General features: G+C 49.2%; 1 protein-coding gene across 1 annotated transcript in view; it reads left to right on the top strand.

The window, feature by feature from the left end:
• Window positions 1–4780: 4780 nt before the first annotated feature.
• Window positions 4781–14558, top strand: part of sgpl1 (sphingosine-1-phosphate lyase 1) — a 9938-nt gene continuing 160 nt past the window's right edge. The window contains exons 1-12 of the mRNA XM_056436186.1: window positions 4781–4916; window positions 5138–5303; window positions 5603–5670; window positions 5926–6073; window positions 6172–6251; window positions 6357–6485; window positions 6608–6663; window positions 7400–7403; window positions 10054–10152; window positions 10244–10390; window positions 10464–10700; window positions 12949–14558. The exon at window positions 12949–14558 is cut by the window's right edge and continues 160 nt beyond it. Of these exons, the coding sequence (XP_056292161.1) occupies window positions 4905–4916; window positions 5138–5303; window positions 5603–5670; window positions 5926–6073; window positions 6172–6251; window positions 6357–6485; window positions 6608–6663; window positions 7400–7403; window positions 10054–10152; window positions 10244–10390; window positions 10464–10700; window positions 12949–13182 (1380 nt within the window). The 5' untranslated portion in view covers window positions 4781–4904 and the 3' untranslated portion in view covers window positions 13183–14558. The remainder of the gene's footprint in view (window positions 4917–5137; window positions 5304–5602; window positions 5671–5925; window positions 6074–6171; window positions 6252–6356; window positions 6486–6607; window positions 6664–7399; window positions 7404–10053; window positions 10153–10243; window positions 10391–10463; window positions 10701–12948) is intronic.

The following is a 14558-nucleotide window of genomic DNA, read 5'->3' as shown; positions in this document are numbered from 1 at the left end:
ACTAGTGGCACTAGGAAGTTACATGTTTTTTACTTTTATACACTGCTCCTCGCAGATTATTCAGATCGCTCTCAAAATATACCAGAATAGACCTAAGACCTCGATGATGCTTCCCTGTGGAGCTCGTAGCGCCACGTTGAATCACATTCACATTTAATTTACATGACAAGGTCTAGACTTCACATGGATACACGTGATGCATGTATATGTTTTTAGATTATTGAGTTTTCGTATTTGTTTACAAAAAAATGTCTCTCTAGCGCCCCCTAGAGTGTTCGTACTCACGGTTTTTTTCGCTAATGACGGATTGACTTGAGATTTGGTCCAGAGGTCAGAATTGACCTGCTCTACAAAAAAGCCTCTCAGACCCCTAAGCTCCGCCTACTTAGATTTTCCGCCATTTTGAATTTCTTTAAAAACTGTTTTTCAACTTCTCCTAAACGCTTCGTCCGAATCATACACAACTTGTTGTGGTTCATTATTGATTCAATGCCATCATAAATCTTCGAAAGATAGTTAATATGTCATTGCGTTCAGAAGATATGGACCAATGAACATCCAAGGGGTGTGGCCTATTTGTAAAGACACCTAACTTCCAAATCACTTGGACTATCCTCACCAAATTGGTAGCCTATGTCCACAAGACACCTTTAACCTACCTTAATTTTATCATAACGTTTGAACATTAGGGGCTATAATCAATCCTCAAAATATGCCTTTTTGGCCTTTTTTCAAGATTTTAGGGGTTAACTACTCCTAGAGCTTAAACCCGATACATTCCAAACTTGGCCTATATGGTCTTGAGACCTTTGTCTTGAAATGGCCTTAAAAGATTTCAATAATATTAAACTTTGTGCGTTTGCGCCATGAAAATTGACGTTGTTGTAACTCAGCCATACATAATGGAATCTGCTCCATATTTCTCATACATCATGACATAATGACCCTGAAGACATCCATATGCTAATTTTTCCATATGCTAATTTTTTTTTCTGGATAAGTCGTAGAGGAACCTATTGTTATTGTAGTGATTATTATTATTAGGGTCCTCGTCGACTTCGTCGTAGAGGAACCTATTGTTTTATTAGGGTCCTCGTCGACTTAATCGAGAGGAACCTATTGTTTTCAAAGGATTATTAGGTCCCTCGTGACTTCGTCAGAGTCAAAGGAACCTATTGTTTTGTAGTGATTATTAGGGTCCTCGACACCGTCGTAGAGAAGAGGAACCTATTGTTTTCTAGTGATTATTATTAGGTCCTCTCCGACTTAGTCGAGAGGAACCTATTATTTGTAAGAGTTATTATTATTGCCCAGCAGACTGAAATTCCACATGCAGAAGCAGACTGGTGAAAATTTGTGATTATTGAGTTTTCGTATTTGTTTATGTAGAAATGTCTCAATAGCGCCCCCTACAGACTTGTATTTTTCAAAAGCAATAGTTTTCTTCCCCGATGACCGATTGACTTGAGATTTGGTCCACAGGTCAGAATTGAACTGCTCTACAAAAAGCCTCTCAGACCCCTAAGCTCCGCCTACTTAGATTTTCCGCCATTTTGAATTTTGTAAAAAACAGTTTTTTTCCAACTTCTCCTAAACGCTTAGTCCGAATCATACACAACTTTTTGTGGTTCATTATTGGTTCAATGCCATCAGAAATCATGTTTGAAAGATTGTTGATATGTCATTGTTTTTAGAAGATATGGACCAATGAACATCCAAGGGGTGTGGCCTAATATGTAAAGACACCTAACTTCCAAATCACTTGGACTATCCTCACCAAATTTGTAGCCTATGTCCACAAAGACACCCTTAACCTACCGAGATTTTTTCATAATATTTGAACATTAGGGGGCGCTACAATCAATCCCTCAAATTATGCCTTTTTCATGTTTTTAGGGGTTGTAAAACCGTTAACTCCTCCTAGTGCTTAAACCCGATTCATTCCAAACTTGGGCAGTAGGGTCTTGAGACCTTTGTCTTGAAAAATCTTTGAAAGATTTCAAAATATTAAACTATGTGCGGACCCCGCAAAGAAACGCTATTCGCCATGAAAATTGACGTTGTTGTAACTCAGCCATACATAATGGAATCTGCTCCATATTTCGAAGACATCCATATGCTACTTTTTCCATATGCTAATTTTTTTTCTGAAATGAAACGCCATTCGCCATGAAAATTGACGTTGTTGTAACTCAGCCATACATAATGGAATCTGCTCCATATTTCTCATACATCATGACATAATGACCCTGAAGACATCCATATGCTAATTTTCCATATGCTAATTTTTTTCTGGAAAGAAGCACCATTCGCCATGAAAATTGACGTTGTTGTAACTCAGCCATACATAATGGAATCTGCTCCATATTTCTCATACATCATGACATGAAGACATACATATGCTAATTTTTTTTTCTGGACTTAGCGCCAACTAGTGGCACTAGGAAGTTACATGTTTTTACTTTTACTATACACTGCTCCTCGCAGATTATTCAGATCGCTCTCAAAATATACCAGAATAGACCTAAGACCTCGATGATGCTTCCTGTGGAGCTCGTACCGCCACGCTGAATCACATTCACATTTAATTTACATGACAAGGTCTAGACTTCACATGGATACACGTGATGCATGTATATGTTCAAATTGTCACAGCGCCCCTGCTGGCAACCCTGGACTCGCTCAAATCTGCTCCAAACTTCTCATGCTTCGTAGAATTCAAGGCCTGAGGATATCTTTTTTTTTTTCCTTTCACTTGGAAAGTGCAGCAAAGTAAAAAAAAAAATCAGTGTCGCGCGTGGAAACGTCAAACGCCCGAACGCGGCGCCGTGCTCTCGAGAGAAGGGCGTCCGGCCAGCACCCCCGACGTGCGAAGCAGGAAGAGGACCCGTTCATCGCTGCTTGCAGCTTTAATTTCTGTTTGTGATTTATTGCGCATTGACTGCTGACATGACTCGGAGCTGGAGTTCACGAACAGCACTCGAACGCAGCATCAGCGCTTCGCTCACACGGTCAAGTCGCGCGCCGCCGCCGCGTCGCACAGTAGATCTGCACACGACGCCGCGCGCGCACATCTCTTACGTCATCTGCGGCCGCCGCGCTGTGAGATCTTCTCTCTCGGGGCGCGCGCGCAGCTGCAGACTTCCTGAACAGGCTGAGCTCGCGGCCGCGGGAAGGGGGGGGGGGTAGCATGTAGACCAGAGCCGGAGACTCGACGCAGGCGGCCGGAGGACACTCCCGACAGAACACACGAAGAAGAAGACTTCGAGGGACAACATGGACGCGAGGGTAGGTGTCACTGTTACTATCGGCTTCAGGAGCAGGAGGAGAAGAAGAAGAAGAAGAAGAAGACGTGTTTACCACCGGCGGAGGAGCTCGTTTTGCTCACGGGGACGTCCCGGGTCCACAGACCGGCTGTGATGCCGGCCCTCATGTTGAACCCCCTCGTGTCTCAGATTTACGGCGGGTTATTTTTTTAAGAAGCTTGTAAACAATGTTGATTATTCTCCTGAAACCAATAAATTGAGCCGTTTTAAACTCCCGTGAACACACCGCGGGAGGTCACGTGACTCCACCTGGAGCCTGTCGATGCTCCTCCGTAACTCGAGTTATGAACAAAGCCTCTGGGCTCCAGAGAGAGGCTCAGATTTAGGAGGTTCTGCCTTTAAGGAGCAGAACCCACCCGGACTGAGACCCCCCCCCCCCCGCATCAGCTGGACTCTGATGCGTTCAGGGACCAGACAGGAGAAGTCACCCTACATGTCAGTTCAGTCATCCAGCTGTGAGGACTGTGCCTCCACGATGTCTCCAGGAGCAGCTCCTCACTCAGCCGGCACATTTCCATGAGAACATGACCCCCCCCCCCCCCCCAGACAACAAAAGCTCTCCTTACAGAGGGGGGGGGGGAGGGGCGTCCACTCTCAACAATGAGTCGGACGACACGTCCAAGTGTCTGTGTGAACGCCGTGTGCGTTTTCCTGAGGCAAGGGTTGCATTGAGGGGGGGGGGGGGGTGTGTGAGGGGTTTGTGAGGGGGGGGGGCTTAAGGTGAAACAATCCACACTGAGAACAAGTGTTGCATAACAGGCAGAGAGGGAGACGCCCGTGTGCCGAGGGGACCCGACTTGACTTTTGCCCCGCGCCAGATAACGCCGGTTTAATCTCGTCTTGACGGGCGATGCCCGTCGGCGATTAGAAGTCGTACCTGCCGGTCCACACGTGGCTCCGCCCCCCCCCCTCGTGGCTCCGCCCCCCCGTCACGCACACACGCTCGCCAGCTTTCATCAGCCTTCCTGCGTCCCGGCTGGTTCTAATGCAGCGGATCAAGACAAACCTGTCTGCGAGTTGTCCAACGGGCAGGTGTGACAGGTGGGTTGGGGGGGGGGGGCATTAAAGTTTCTCTCACTTCAAACAACTTTAAATTCTCTCCATCAAACTGGAGGCTCCCTGAGTGGAGGGAGATCTGAAACAACGACGTGACCCTTCAGCTCCTCGTCTGAGGAACGAGGTCATCGACCTGGGTCATAAAACACAGGGGGGGGGGGATAATGGAAGACTTATGAAATGTCATAAGCATATCTCAGCGTTTATGGATCAGAACCGATTGCGCAACACCTCCAGGGCTCGACTTCCTGGCTGCTTGTTGCCAAACACGCAGCTGGGATGTGTTGTGGGTGGTGGGAGGAGCCTGGGAGTCAGCTGAGAGCTCTCTCTCTCTCTCTCTCTCTCTGTCTCTCGCGCTCTCTCTCTCTCTGTCTCTCGCGCTCTGTCTCTCTCTCTGTCTCTCTCTCTCTCTCTCTCTCTCTGTCTCTCGCGCTCTGTCTCTCTGTCTGTCTGTCTCTCTCTCTCTCCCTCTCCTCCTCTCTCTCTCTCTCTCTCACCTGGAGGCCTGAGTGTAGCTCTGACATGTCTGCTGCTGTGAGTATTCGTCTCTCGGGGAAATGAGACGCTTCCCCTTTAAGAACAGTTACTTTGTGAAAGTCTCTTCTTGGCGAGCAGTCCGTTGTTTCTGTGAAGAAGTTACCTGTGTAGAGTCTCTAGTTGTGCGTGTAGAGGAGGTGCATGTGTGAGGAGGTGCATGAGAGGAGGCGCGTGAGGAGATGGTGAGGAGGTGCTGTAAGCTGCTCTCTGTGCTCCAGGCCGCCCTGCAGGTGTACAAGGAGCTGGTGCTGCTGTACCTGGAGGAGGGCCGGCGCCAGGTGAACTCTACCTGCGTGGACCTGGAGGCGTGGCAGATCATCGGGGGTGCGGTGGCCTCCACGCTGGGGGCCGTCTGGATCAGAGGCGTCCTGTTCCAGAGAGAAAGTAACCGCCACACACGGGGGGTGGGGGGGGCAATGAGGGGTAATGAGGGGTTGCCGACTCCTCCACGCCAAAAGGAAACGGTGTGCAGCGTCTTGTGTTCTGAAGTGTGTGTGTGTGTGTGTGTGTGTGTGTGTGTGTGTGTGTGTGTGTGTGTGTGTGTGTGTGTGTGTGTGTGTGTGTGTGTGTGTGTGTGTGTGTGTGTGTGTGAGTGTGTGTGTGTGTGTGTGTGTGTGTGTGTGTGTGTGTGTGTGTGTGTGTGTGTGTGTGTGTGTGTGTGTGTGTGTGTGTGTGTGTGTCAGGTCTCCCGTCTAGAATCAAGAAGCTGTGTTTTCGACTCATCAGAAAAATCCCCTACGTCGGCGCCACTGTGAGTAACCGTGGTGACCGCAGTTCCTTCTTCTTCCACCAGATGACGTCAGCGTCTCACTCTTTTCATGAGTCACTCTCGGGTGACTGAGCACATCACTCGAGGGGGGGGGACACTTTAACCCACTCAAAGTTTGATAACAACTGTTGCATCACCAGCGGAGAGGGGTCACTCTGTATGGACGTTGGCCTGTGGAGCTCTTCACGGCCACCGGGGGGCGCTGTTGCTCTAACGTCTTCCCTCTCGCGACCACAGATCCAGAGTCAGCTCAACAAGGCGCTGGACGACATGTCCGTCAACCTGTGCACGCTGAAGGAGGGCATGAGCTACACCAAGCAGCTGCCCCCCAGAGGCCTCTCCCAGAGCCAGGTGCTGGACCGGATCAGGGAGTACGAGACCCTGAGTAAGTCCCCGGACCCCCTGAAGGGCCTTGCTGTGTTTGAGGCTGGAACGCTGCCCCCCCCCCCCCGTATTGAATAGAAACCTCTTGTGTTGTTGCAGGTGAGGTGCAGTGGGAGAACGGCTGTGTCTCGGGGGCGGTGTACTGGGGGGACGAGACCCTCACCAGCCTCCTGGTGAAGGTAGGTGTCTCAGAGTCGGTTTCTTTGGATCAGTCTCCTGTACACATGCTCAGTTATCCTTAGCCCCTCCCCTTTCTGTTGTGGCCCCTCCCCTTTGGACCCCAGGTGTACGGAGAGTTTGTGTGGAGCAACCCGCTGCACCCAGACATCTTCCCCGGCGTGAGGAAGATGGAGGCGGAGGTGGTCAGGATGGCGTGCACGCTGTTCCAGGGCGGGCCGGAGTCCTGCGGCACGGTGAGTTCTGGTACCAGCTGGTTCCGTGAGGGTGGTGGTGGTGGTGGTGGTGGTGGTGATGGTGGGTGGTGGTGCTGGGTGGGTCCAGAGCCTCTAAAGCAACGCGGTGCCTCTCTGCCCAGGTGACGTCAGGAGGAACCGAGAGCATCCTGATGGCCTGCAAGGCCTACAGGGACATGTAAGAGGAGCTGACGCGATGGCGCCAGAGATGTAACCTCATGATGAGATGACGCCTCATGATGAGACCTCATGATGACATGACACATCATGATGACACCTCATGATGACACCTCATGATGAGATGACACCTCATGATGACGCCTCATGATGAGATGACACCTCATGATGACGCCTCATGATGAGATGACGCCTCATGATGAGATGACACCTCATGATGACGCCTCATGATGAGATGACACCTCATGATGACGCCTCATGATGAGATGACACCTCATGATGACGCCTCATGATGAGATGACACCTCATGATGACGCCTCATGATGAGATGACACCTCATGATGACGCCTCATGATGAGATGACACCTCATGATGACGCCTCATGATGAGATGACACCTCATGATGACGCCTCATGATGAGATGACACCTCATGATGACGCCTCATGATGAGATGACACCTCATGATGATGCCTCATTATGACACCTCATGATGAGATGACACGTCATGATGACTCCTCATGATGAGATGACGCCTCATGATGACACCTCATGATGACGCCTCATGATGACGCCTCATGATGACACCTCATGATGACACCTCATGATGACGCCTCATGATACCTCATGATGATGACGCCTCATGATGACGCCTCATGGTGACGCCTCATGATGACGCCTCATGATGACGCCTCATGATGACACCTCATGATGACGCCTCATGATACCTCCAGACTAGAGATGTTCTCATGTCGCCAGACTAGAGATGTTCTTATGTCCTCCAGACTAGAGATGTTCTCATGTCCTCCAGACTAGAGATGTTCTCATGTTGTCCTCCAGACTAGAGATGTCTCATGTCCTCCAGACTAGAGATGTTCTCATGTCCTCCAGACTAGAGATGTTCTCATGTTGTCCTCCAGACTAGAGATGTTCTCATGTTGTCCTCCAGACTAGAGATGTTCTCATGTCCTCCAGACTAGAGATGTCTCATGTCCTCCAGACTAGAGATGTTCTCATGTCCTCCAGACTAGAGATGTTCTCATGTCCTCCAGACTAGAGATGTTCTCATGTCCTCCAGACTAGAGATGTTCTCATGTCCTCCAGACTAGAGATGTTCTCATGTTGTCCTCCAGACTAGAGATGTCTCATGTCCTCCAGACTAGAGATGTTCTTATGTCCTCCAGACTAGAGATGTTCTCATGTCCTCCAGACTAGAGATGTTCTCATGTTGTCCTCCAGACTAGAGATGTCTCATGTCCTCCAGACTAGAGATGTCCTCCAGACTAGAGATGTTCTCATGTTGTCCTCCAGACTAGAGATGCCTCATGTCCTCCAGACTAGAGATGTCTCATGTCCTCCAGACTAGAGATGTTCTCATGTTGTCCTCCAGACTAGAGATGTCTCATGTCCTCCAGACTAGAGATGTTCTCATGTCCTCCAGACTAGAGATGTTCTCATGTCCTCCAGACTAGAGATGTCTCATGTTGTCCTCCAGACTAGAGATGTCTCATGTTGTCCTCCAGACTAGAGATGTCTCATGTTGTCCTCCAGACTAGAGATGTCTCATGTTGTCCTCCAGACTAGAGATGTTCTCATGTTGTCCTCCAGACTAGAGATGTCTCATGTTGTCCTCCAGACTAGAGATGTCTCATGTTGTCCTCCAGACTAGAGATGTCTCATGTTGTCCTCCAGACTAGAGATGTCTCATGTTGTCCTCCAGACTAGAGATGTCTCATGTTGTCCTCCAGACTAGAGATGTTCTCATGTTGTCCTCCAGACTAGAGATGTTCTCATGTTGTCCTCCAGACTAGAGATGTCTCATGTCCTCCAGACTAGAGATGGTCTCATGTCCTCCAGACTAGAGATGTCTCATGTCCTCCAGACTAGAGATGTCTCATGTTGTCCTCCAGACTAGAGATGTCTCATGTCCTCCAGACTAGAGATGTCTCATGTCCTCCAGACTAGAGATGTTCTCATGTTGTCCTCCAGACTAGAGATGTCTCATGTCCTCCAGACTAGAGATGTCTCATGTCCTCCAGACTAGAGATGTCTCATGTTGTCCTCCAGACTAGAGATGTCTCATGTCCTCCAGACTAGAGATGTTCTCATGTCCTCCAGACTAGAGATGTTCTCATGTCCTCCAGACTAGAGATGTCTCATGTCCTCCAGACTAGAGATGTTCTCATGTCCTCCAGACTAGAGATGTCTCATGTTGTCCTCCAGACTAGAGATGTCTCATGTTGTCCTCCAGACTAGAGATGTTCTCATGTTGTCCTCCAGACTAGAGATGTCTCATGTTGTCCTCCAGACTAGAGATGTCTCATGTTGTCCTCCAGACTAGAGATGTCTCATGTCCTCCAGACTAGAGATGTCTCATGTTGTCCTCCAGACTAGAGATGTTCTCATGTTGTCCTCCAGACTAGAGATGTCTCATGTCCTCCAGACTAGAGATGTTCTCATGTCCTCCAGACTAGAGATGTCTCATGTCCTCCAGACTAGAGATGTCTCATGTCCTCCAGACTAGAGATGTCTCATGTCCTCCAGACTAGAGATGTTCTCATGTCCTCCAGACTAGAGATGTTCTCATGTCCTCCAGACTAGAGATGTCTCATGTCCTCCAGACTAGAGATGGTCTCATGTTGTCCTCCAGACTAGAGATGGTCTCATGTTGTCCTCCAGACTAGAGATGGTCTCATGTTGTCCTCCAGACTAGAGATGGTCTCATGTTGTCCTCCAGACTAGAGATGTTCTCATGTTGTCCTCCAGACTAGAGATGTCTCATGTCCTCCAGACTAGAGATGTTCTCATGTTGTCCTCCAGACTAGAGATGTTCTCATGTTGTCCTCCAGACTAGAGATGTCTCATGTTGTCCTCCAGACTAGAGATGTCTCATGTTGTCCTCCAGACTAGAGATGTTCTCATGTTGTCCTCCAGACTAGAGATGTCTCATGTCCTCCAGACTAGAGATGTTCTTATGTCCTCCAGACTAGAGATGTTCTCATGTCCTCCAGACTAGAGATGTTCTCATGTCCTCCAGACTAGAGATGTTCTTATGTCCTCCAGACTAGAGATGTTCTCATGTCCTCCAGACTAGAGATGTTCTCATGTTGTCCTCCAGACTAGAGATGTTCTCATGTTGTCCTCCAGACTAGAGATGTCTCATGTCCTCCAGACTAGAGATGTCTCATGTCCTCCAGACTAGAGATGTTCTTATGTCCTCCAGACTAGAGATGTTCTCATGTTGTCCTCCAGACTAGAGATGTTCTCATGTCCTCCAGACTAGAGATGTCTCATGTCCTCCAGACTAGAGATGTTCTTATGTCCTCCAGACTAGAGATGTTCTCATGTTGTCCTCCAGACTAGAGATGTCTCATGTTGTCCTCCTGTCTCCAGGCCATGAGGAGAGCCATCAACAAGAACACCGCCATGCTCGTGTGCTCCACGCCTCAGTTTCCTCACGGAATCATTGACCCCGTTGAGGAGGTCGCCGAGGTCAGAGTGATTCACCGTCTTCCCACCGGAAAAGGTTGTGCAATGAAAACCAGGAAGTGAGCCCTCTGACCTCTGACCCCCTGTGTTCCAGCTGGCCGTGCGCTACAACCTGCCGCTGCATGTGGACGCCTGCCTGGGAGGCTTCCTCATCGTCTTCATGGAGAAGGCCGGTTACCGGCTCGCCCCGTTCGACTTCAGGGTGAAGGGCGTCACGAGCATCTCTGCTGACACCCACAAGGTGAGGCGGGCGCCCCCTGTGCTGCCTGAGGACCGCGAGGGCCCCGTGTAACGCTGCCTGTGTCCCTCTGCAGTACGGCTTCGCCCCCAAAGGCTCCTCCGTGATCCTCTACAGCCACAAGCGCTTCCGTCACTATCAGTACTTCGTGGCTCCGGACTGGCAGGGCGGCATCTACGCCTCGCCCTCCGTCGCCGGCTCGCGGCCCGGAGGCATCATCGCCGCCTGCTGGGCGACCATGATGCACCTGGGCGAGGACGGCTACGTGGACGCCACCAGGAAGATCATCGGCACGGCGCGCGAGATCAAGGAGGCGTAAGGCGCTCGGTGGAGAACGTCGGTACTGCGTTTGAAGGACGGAGGTGAACGTCTCATTGTTTACCTGTCTCATTGTCTACCCGTCTCATTGTTTACCTGTCTCATTGTCTACCCGTCTCATTGTCTACCCGTCTCATTGTCTACCCGTCTCATGCTACCTGCTCATTGTCTACCGTCTCATTGTCTACCTGTCTCATTGTCTACCTGTCTCATTGTTTACCTGTCTCATTGTTTACCTGTCTCATTGTCTACCGTCTCATTGTTTACCTGTCTCATTGTCTACCCGTCTCATTGTTTACCTGTCTCATTGTCTACCCGTCTCATTGTCTACCCGTCTCATTGTTTACCTGTCTCATTGTCTACCGTCTCATTGTTTACCTGTCTCATTGTCTACCCGTCTCATTGTTTACCTGTCTCATTGTCTACCGTCTCATTGTCTACCCGTCTCATTGTTTACCTGTCTCATTGTCTACCCGTCTCATTGTCTACCCGTCTCATTGTCTACCCGTCTCATTGTTTACCTGTCTCATTGTCTACCCGTCTCATTGTTTACCTGTCTCATTGTCTACCCGTCTCATTGTTTACCTGTCTCATTGTCTACCCGTCTCATTGTTTACCTGTCTCATTGTCTACCCGTCTCATTGTCTACCTGTCTCATTGTCTACCCGTCTCATTGTTTACCTGTCTCATTGTCTACCCGTCTCATTGTCTACCTGTCTCATTGTCTACCCGTCTCATTGTCTACCTGTCTCATTGTTTACCTGTCTCATTGTCTACCCGTCTCATTGTCTACCTGTCTCATTGTCTACCCGTCTCATTGTTTACCTGTCTCATTGTCTACCCGTCTCATTGTCTACCCGTCTCATTGTCTACCTGTCTCATTGTCTACCCGTCTCATTGTTTACCTGTCTCATTGTCTACCCGTCTCATTGTTTACCTGTCTCATTGTCTACCCGTCTCATTGTTTACCTGTCTCATTGTCTACCCGTCTCATTGTCTACCCGTCTCATTGTTTACCTGTCTCATTGTCTACCCGTCTCATTGTTTACCTGTCTCATTGTCTACCCGTCTCATTGTCTACCCGTCTCATTGTCTACCTGTCTCATTGTCTACCCGTCTCATTGTTTACCTGTCTCATTGTCTACCTGTCTCATTGTCTACCGTCTCATTGTTTACCTGTCTCATTGTCTACCCGTCTCATTGTTTACCTGTCTCATTGTCTACCCGTCTCATTGTTTACCTGTCTCATTGTCTACCCGTCTCATTGTTTACCTGTCTCATTGTCTACCCGTCTCATTGTCTACCCGTCTCATTGTTTACCTGTCTCATTGTCTACCCGTCTCATTGTTTACCTGTCTCATTGTCTACCCGTCTCATTGTTTACCTGTCTCATTGTCTACCCGTCTCATTGTCTACCTGTCTCATTGTTTACCTGTCTCATTGTCTACCCGTCTCATTGTCTACCCGTCTCATTGTCTACCCGTCTCATTGTCTACCCGTCTCATTGTTTACCTGTCTCATTGTCTACCCGTCTCATTGTCTACCCGTCTCATTGTTTACCTGTCTCATTGTCTACCCGTCTCATTGTCTACCCGTCTCATTGTCTACCCGTCTCATTGTCTACCTGTCTCATTGTCTACCCGTCTCATTGTTTACCTGTCTCATTGTCTACCCGTCTCATTGTCTACCCGTCTCATTGTCTACCCGTCTCATTGTCTACCCGTCTCATTGTCTACCCGTCTCATTGTTTACCCGTCTCATTGTTTACCCATCTCATTGTCTACCCGTCTCATTGTTTACCTGTCTCATTGTCTACCTGTCTCATTGTCTACCTGTCTCATTGTCTACCTGTCTCATTGTCTACCCGTCTCATTGTCTACCCGTCTCATTGTCTACCCGTCTCATTGTCTACCCGTCTCATTGTCTACCTGTCTCATTGTCTACCTGTCTCATTGTCTACCTGTCTCATTGTCTACCTGTCTCATTGTCTACCTGTCTCATTGTCTACCTGTCTCATTGTCTACCCGTCTCATTGTCTACCCGTCTCATTGTCTACCTGTCTCATTGTCTACCCGTCTCATTGTCTACCCGTCTCATTGTTTACCCGTCTCATTGTTTACCCGTCTCATTGTTTACCCGTCTCATTGTCTACCCGTCTCATTGTCTACCCGTCTCAGTGTCTACCCGTCTCAGTGTCTACCCGTCTCATTGTCTACCCGTCTCATTGTCTACCCGTCTCATTGTCTACCCGTCTCATTGTCTACCCGTCTCATTGTTTACCCGTCTCATTGTCTACCCGTCTCATTGTCTACCCGTCTCATTGTTGTTCTCAGGGAGCGATCTACGGCATGGCCCAGTCCATCCCGGACCGCTCCATGGTGACGGAGATCTCCCGCGGCTTCCTGGACTGTCTCTACAGCACCGAGGCGTCCAAGCCAATCAGCAGCCAGATGAACGGCAACGGCAAAGCCCACTGAAGCAGGACTGACCCCCTGACCCCCCCCCCTCCAGAACCCCTTGTGGCCGACGGTTGCCTTACCTTGCACACCTCCTCCACACTGAAAACATCTGCAGAGATCATCGTCTTTAATCAGCGTTACACAAATGACCGCTTCCAGACGCGCTCTGGTCTTTTCATTTTATTTGTATTGATGTGTGTGTGTTTGTTTTATTTGTGTGAAAAGTTCATTTCAATTCCAGCTCTTACTTCAATGTGAACGTGGTGATCTCAGAGCAGAACCATTCCTGTTGACACACGTTCCTCTTTCTCTTCCTGTTTTTATACTGCCGGAACATTTCAGCTCATCACCACTTCTATCATGACTCAGCAAAACACAAACACAGCACTGAAGGCCCGTTAGAACCACTGTGCTGCCCCCTAGCGCCAGAGAGGCGGTACTGCGTTAGACGAGAGGACGTGAGGAGGAGGTTCTCATGACGTCATGGTTCTGTTGAGGAAAGCTTTTCAAACGCGTTTCATTGTGAAAGCAGCGAAGAACCAACCGGGTTGATCCGTGAGGCGACCCGGCGTTCTGGTCCTTGTTTAACACCGTGGAGCTTCTAATGCTCCACCCCTCGTCTTCATCGAACTTTAACTGAGGGAGAACACCAGCCAATGGGTGTCGAGTGGACGCCACGCTGCTGATGGGTAATTGATCTTCCTCTTTGGTTCTCGCGCTCAGCCGCTGGCTCGTGAAGCGATGACATCGAACTTTAATCCGACTGGAGGCCGGTTCCACTCGAGCTCCACCTGTCGGCTGTGCTCCACCTGTCGTAATCACTCACCTCATTCAATCTACCTCAGTGCTGCCGCCCGCTGCCCCCTGATGGAGGCCTCCACCCTCAGACTTAGTGTGTAGATATCCGTTCAGCAGGATGTTCACACAGCTTAACGTCTGACTCCTCCTCCTCGTTGAAACTGTATTTCCATGAGATGAATTCCACGTCTGTGCAATATCTAACTTTTCCTTTTGAATGCTCTCCTATAAATGTTTAATAAGTCCTTAATGACAGCTTATCGGCCTCGTTCCTGTAATTTAACCGTATGTGTGACCACTGTGTGTGTGTGTGTGTGACCACTCTGTGTGTGTGTCTCTGAGCAGTTTTAAAGAGATTAGACTTGAATGTATTCGGGTTCTTCTTCCTGTCCGGGGTCCTGGTCAGAACCTGAAGCCGTCCTGCAGCACCAGAACTGAACCATGACTCAGCACGTGGCCGTTGAATGGCAGAGAGATGTCTTTTTAATAAAAACTCATTCTAATGCAAAGTGACTGTCGGGAGACGTCGAGTAGCAATAAAGAGCGTTCACCCGAGTGCCTTCAGGGGTCCGATCCAGACCCTCAGGGACCCGGTC

Source organism: Pseudoliparis swirei, chromosome 17, assembly GCF_029220125.1.
Source record: "Pseudoliparis swirei isolate HS2019 ecotype Mariana Trench chromosome 17, NWPU_hadal_v1, whole genome shotgun sequence".
Lineage (NCBI taxonomy): Eukaryota > Metazoa > Chordata > Actinopteri > Perciformes > Liparidae > Pseudoliparis > Pseudoliparis swirei.
This window is presented reverse-complemented; position numbering and strand designations above follow the sequence as displayed.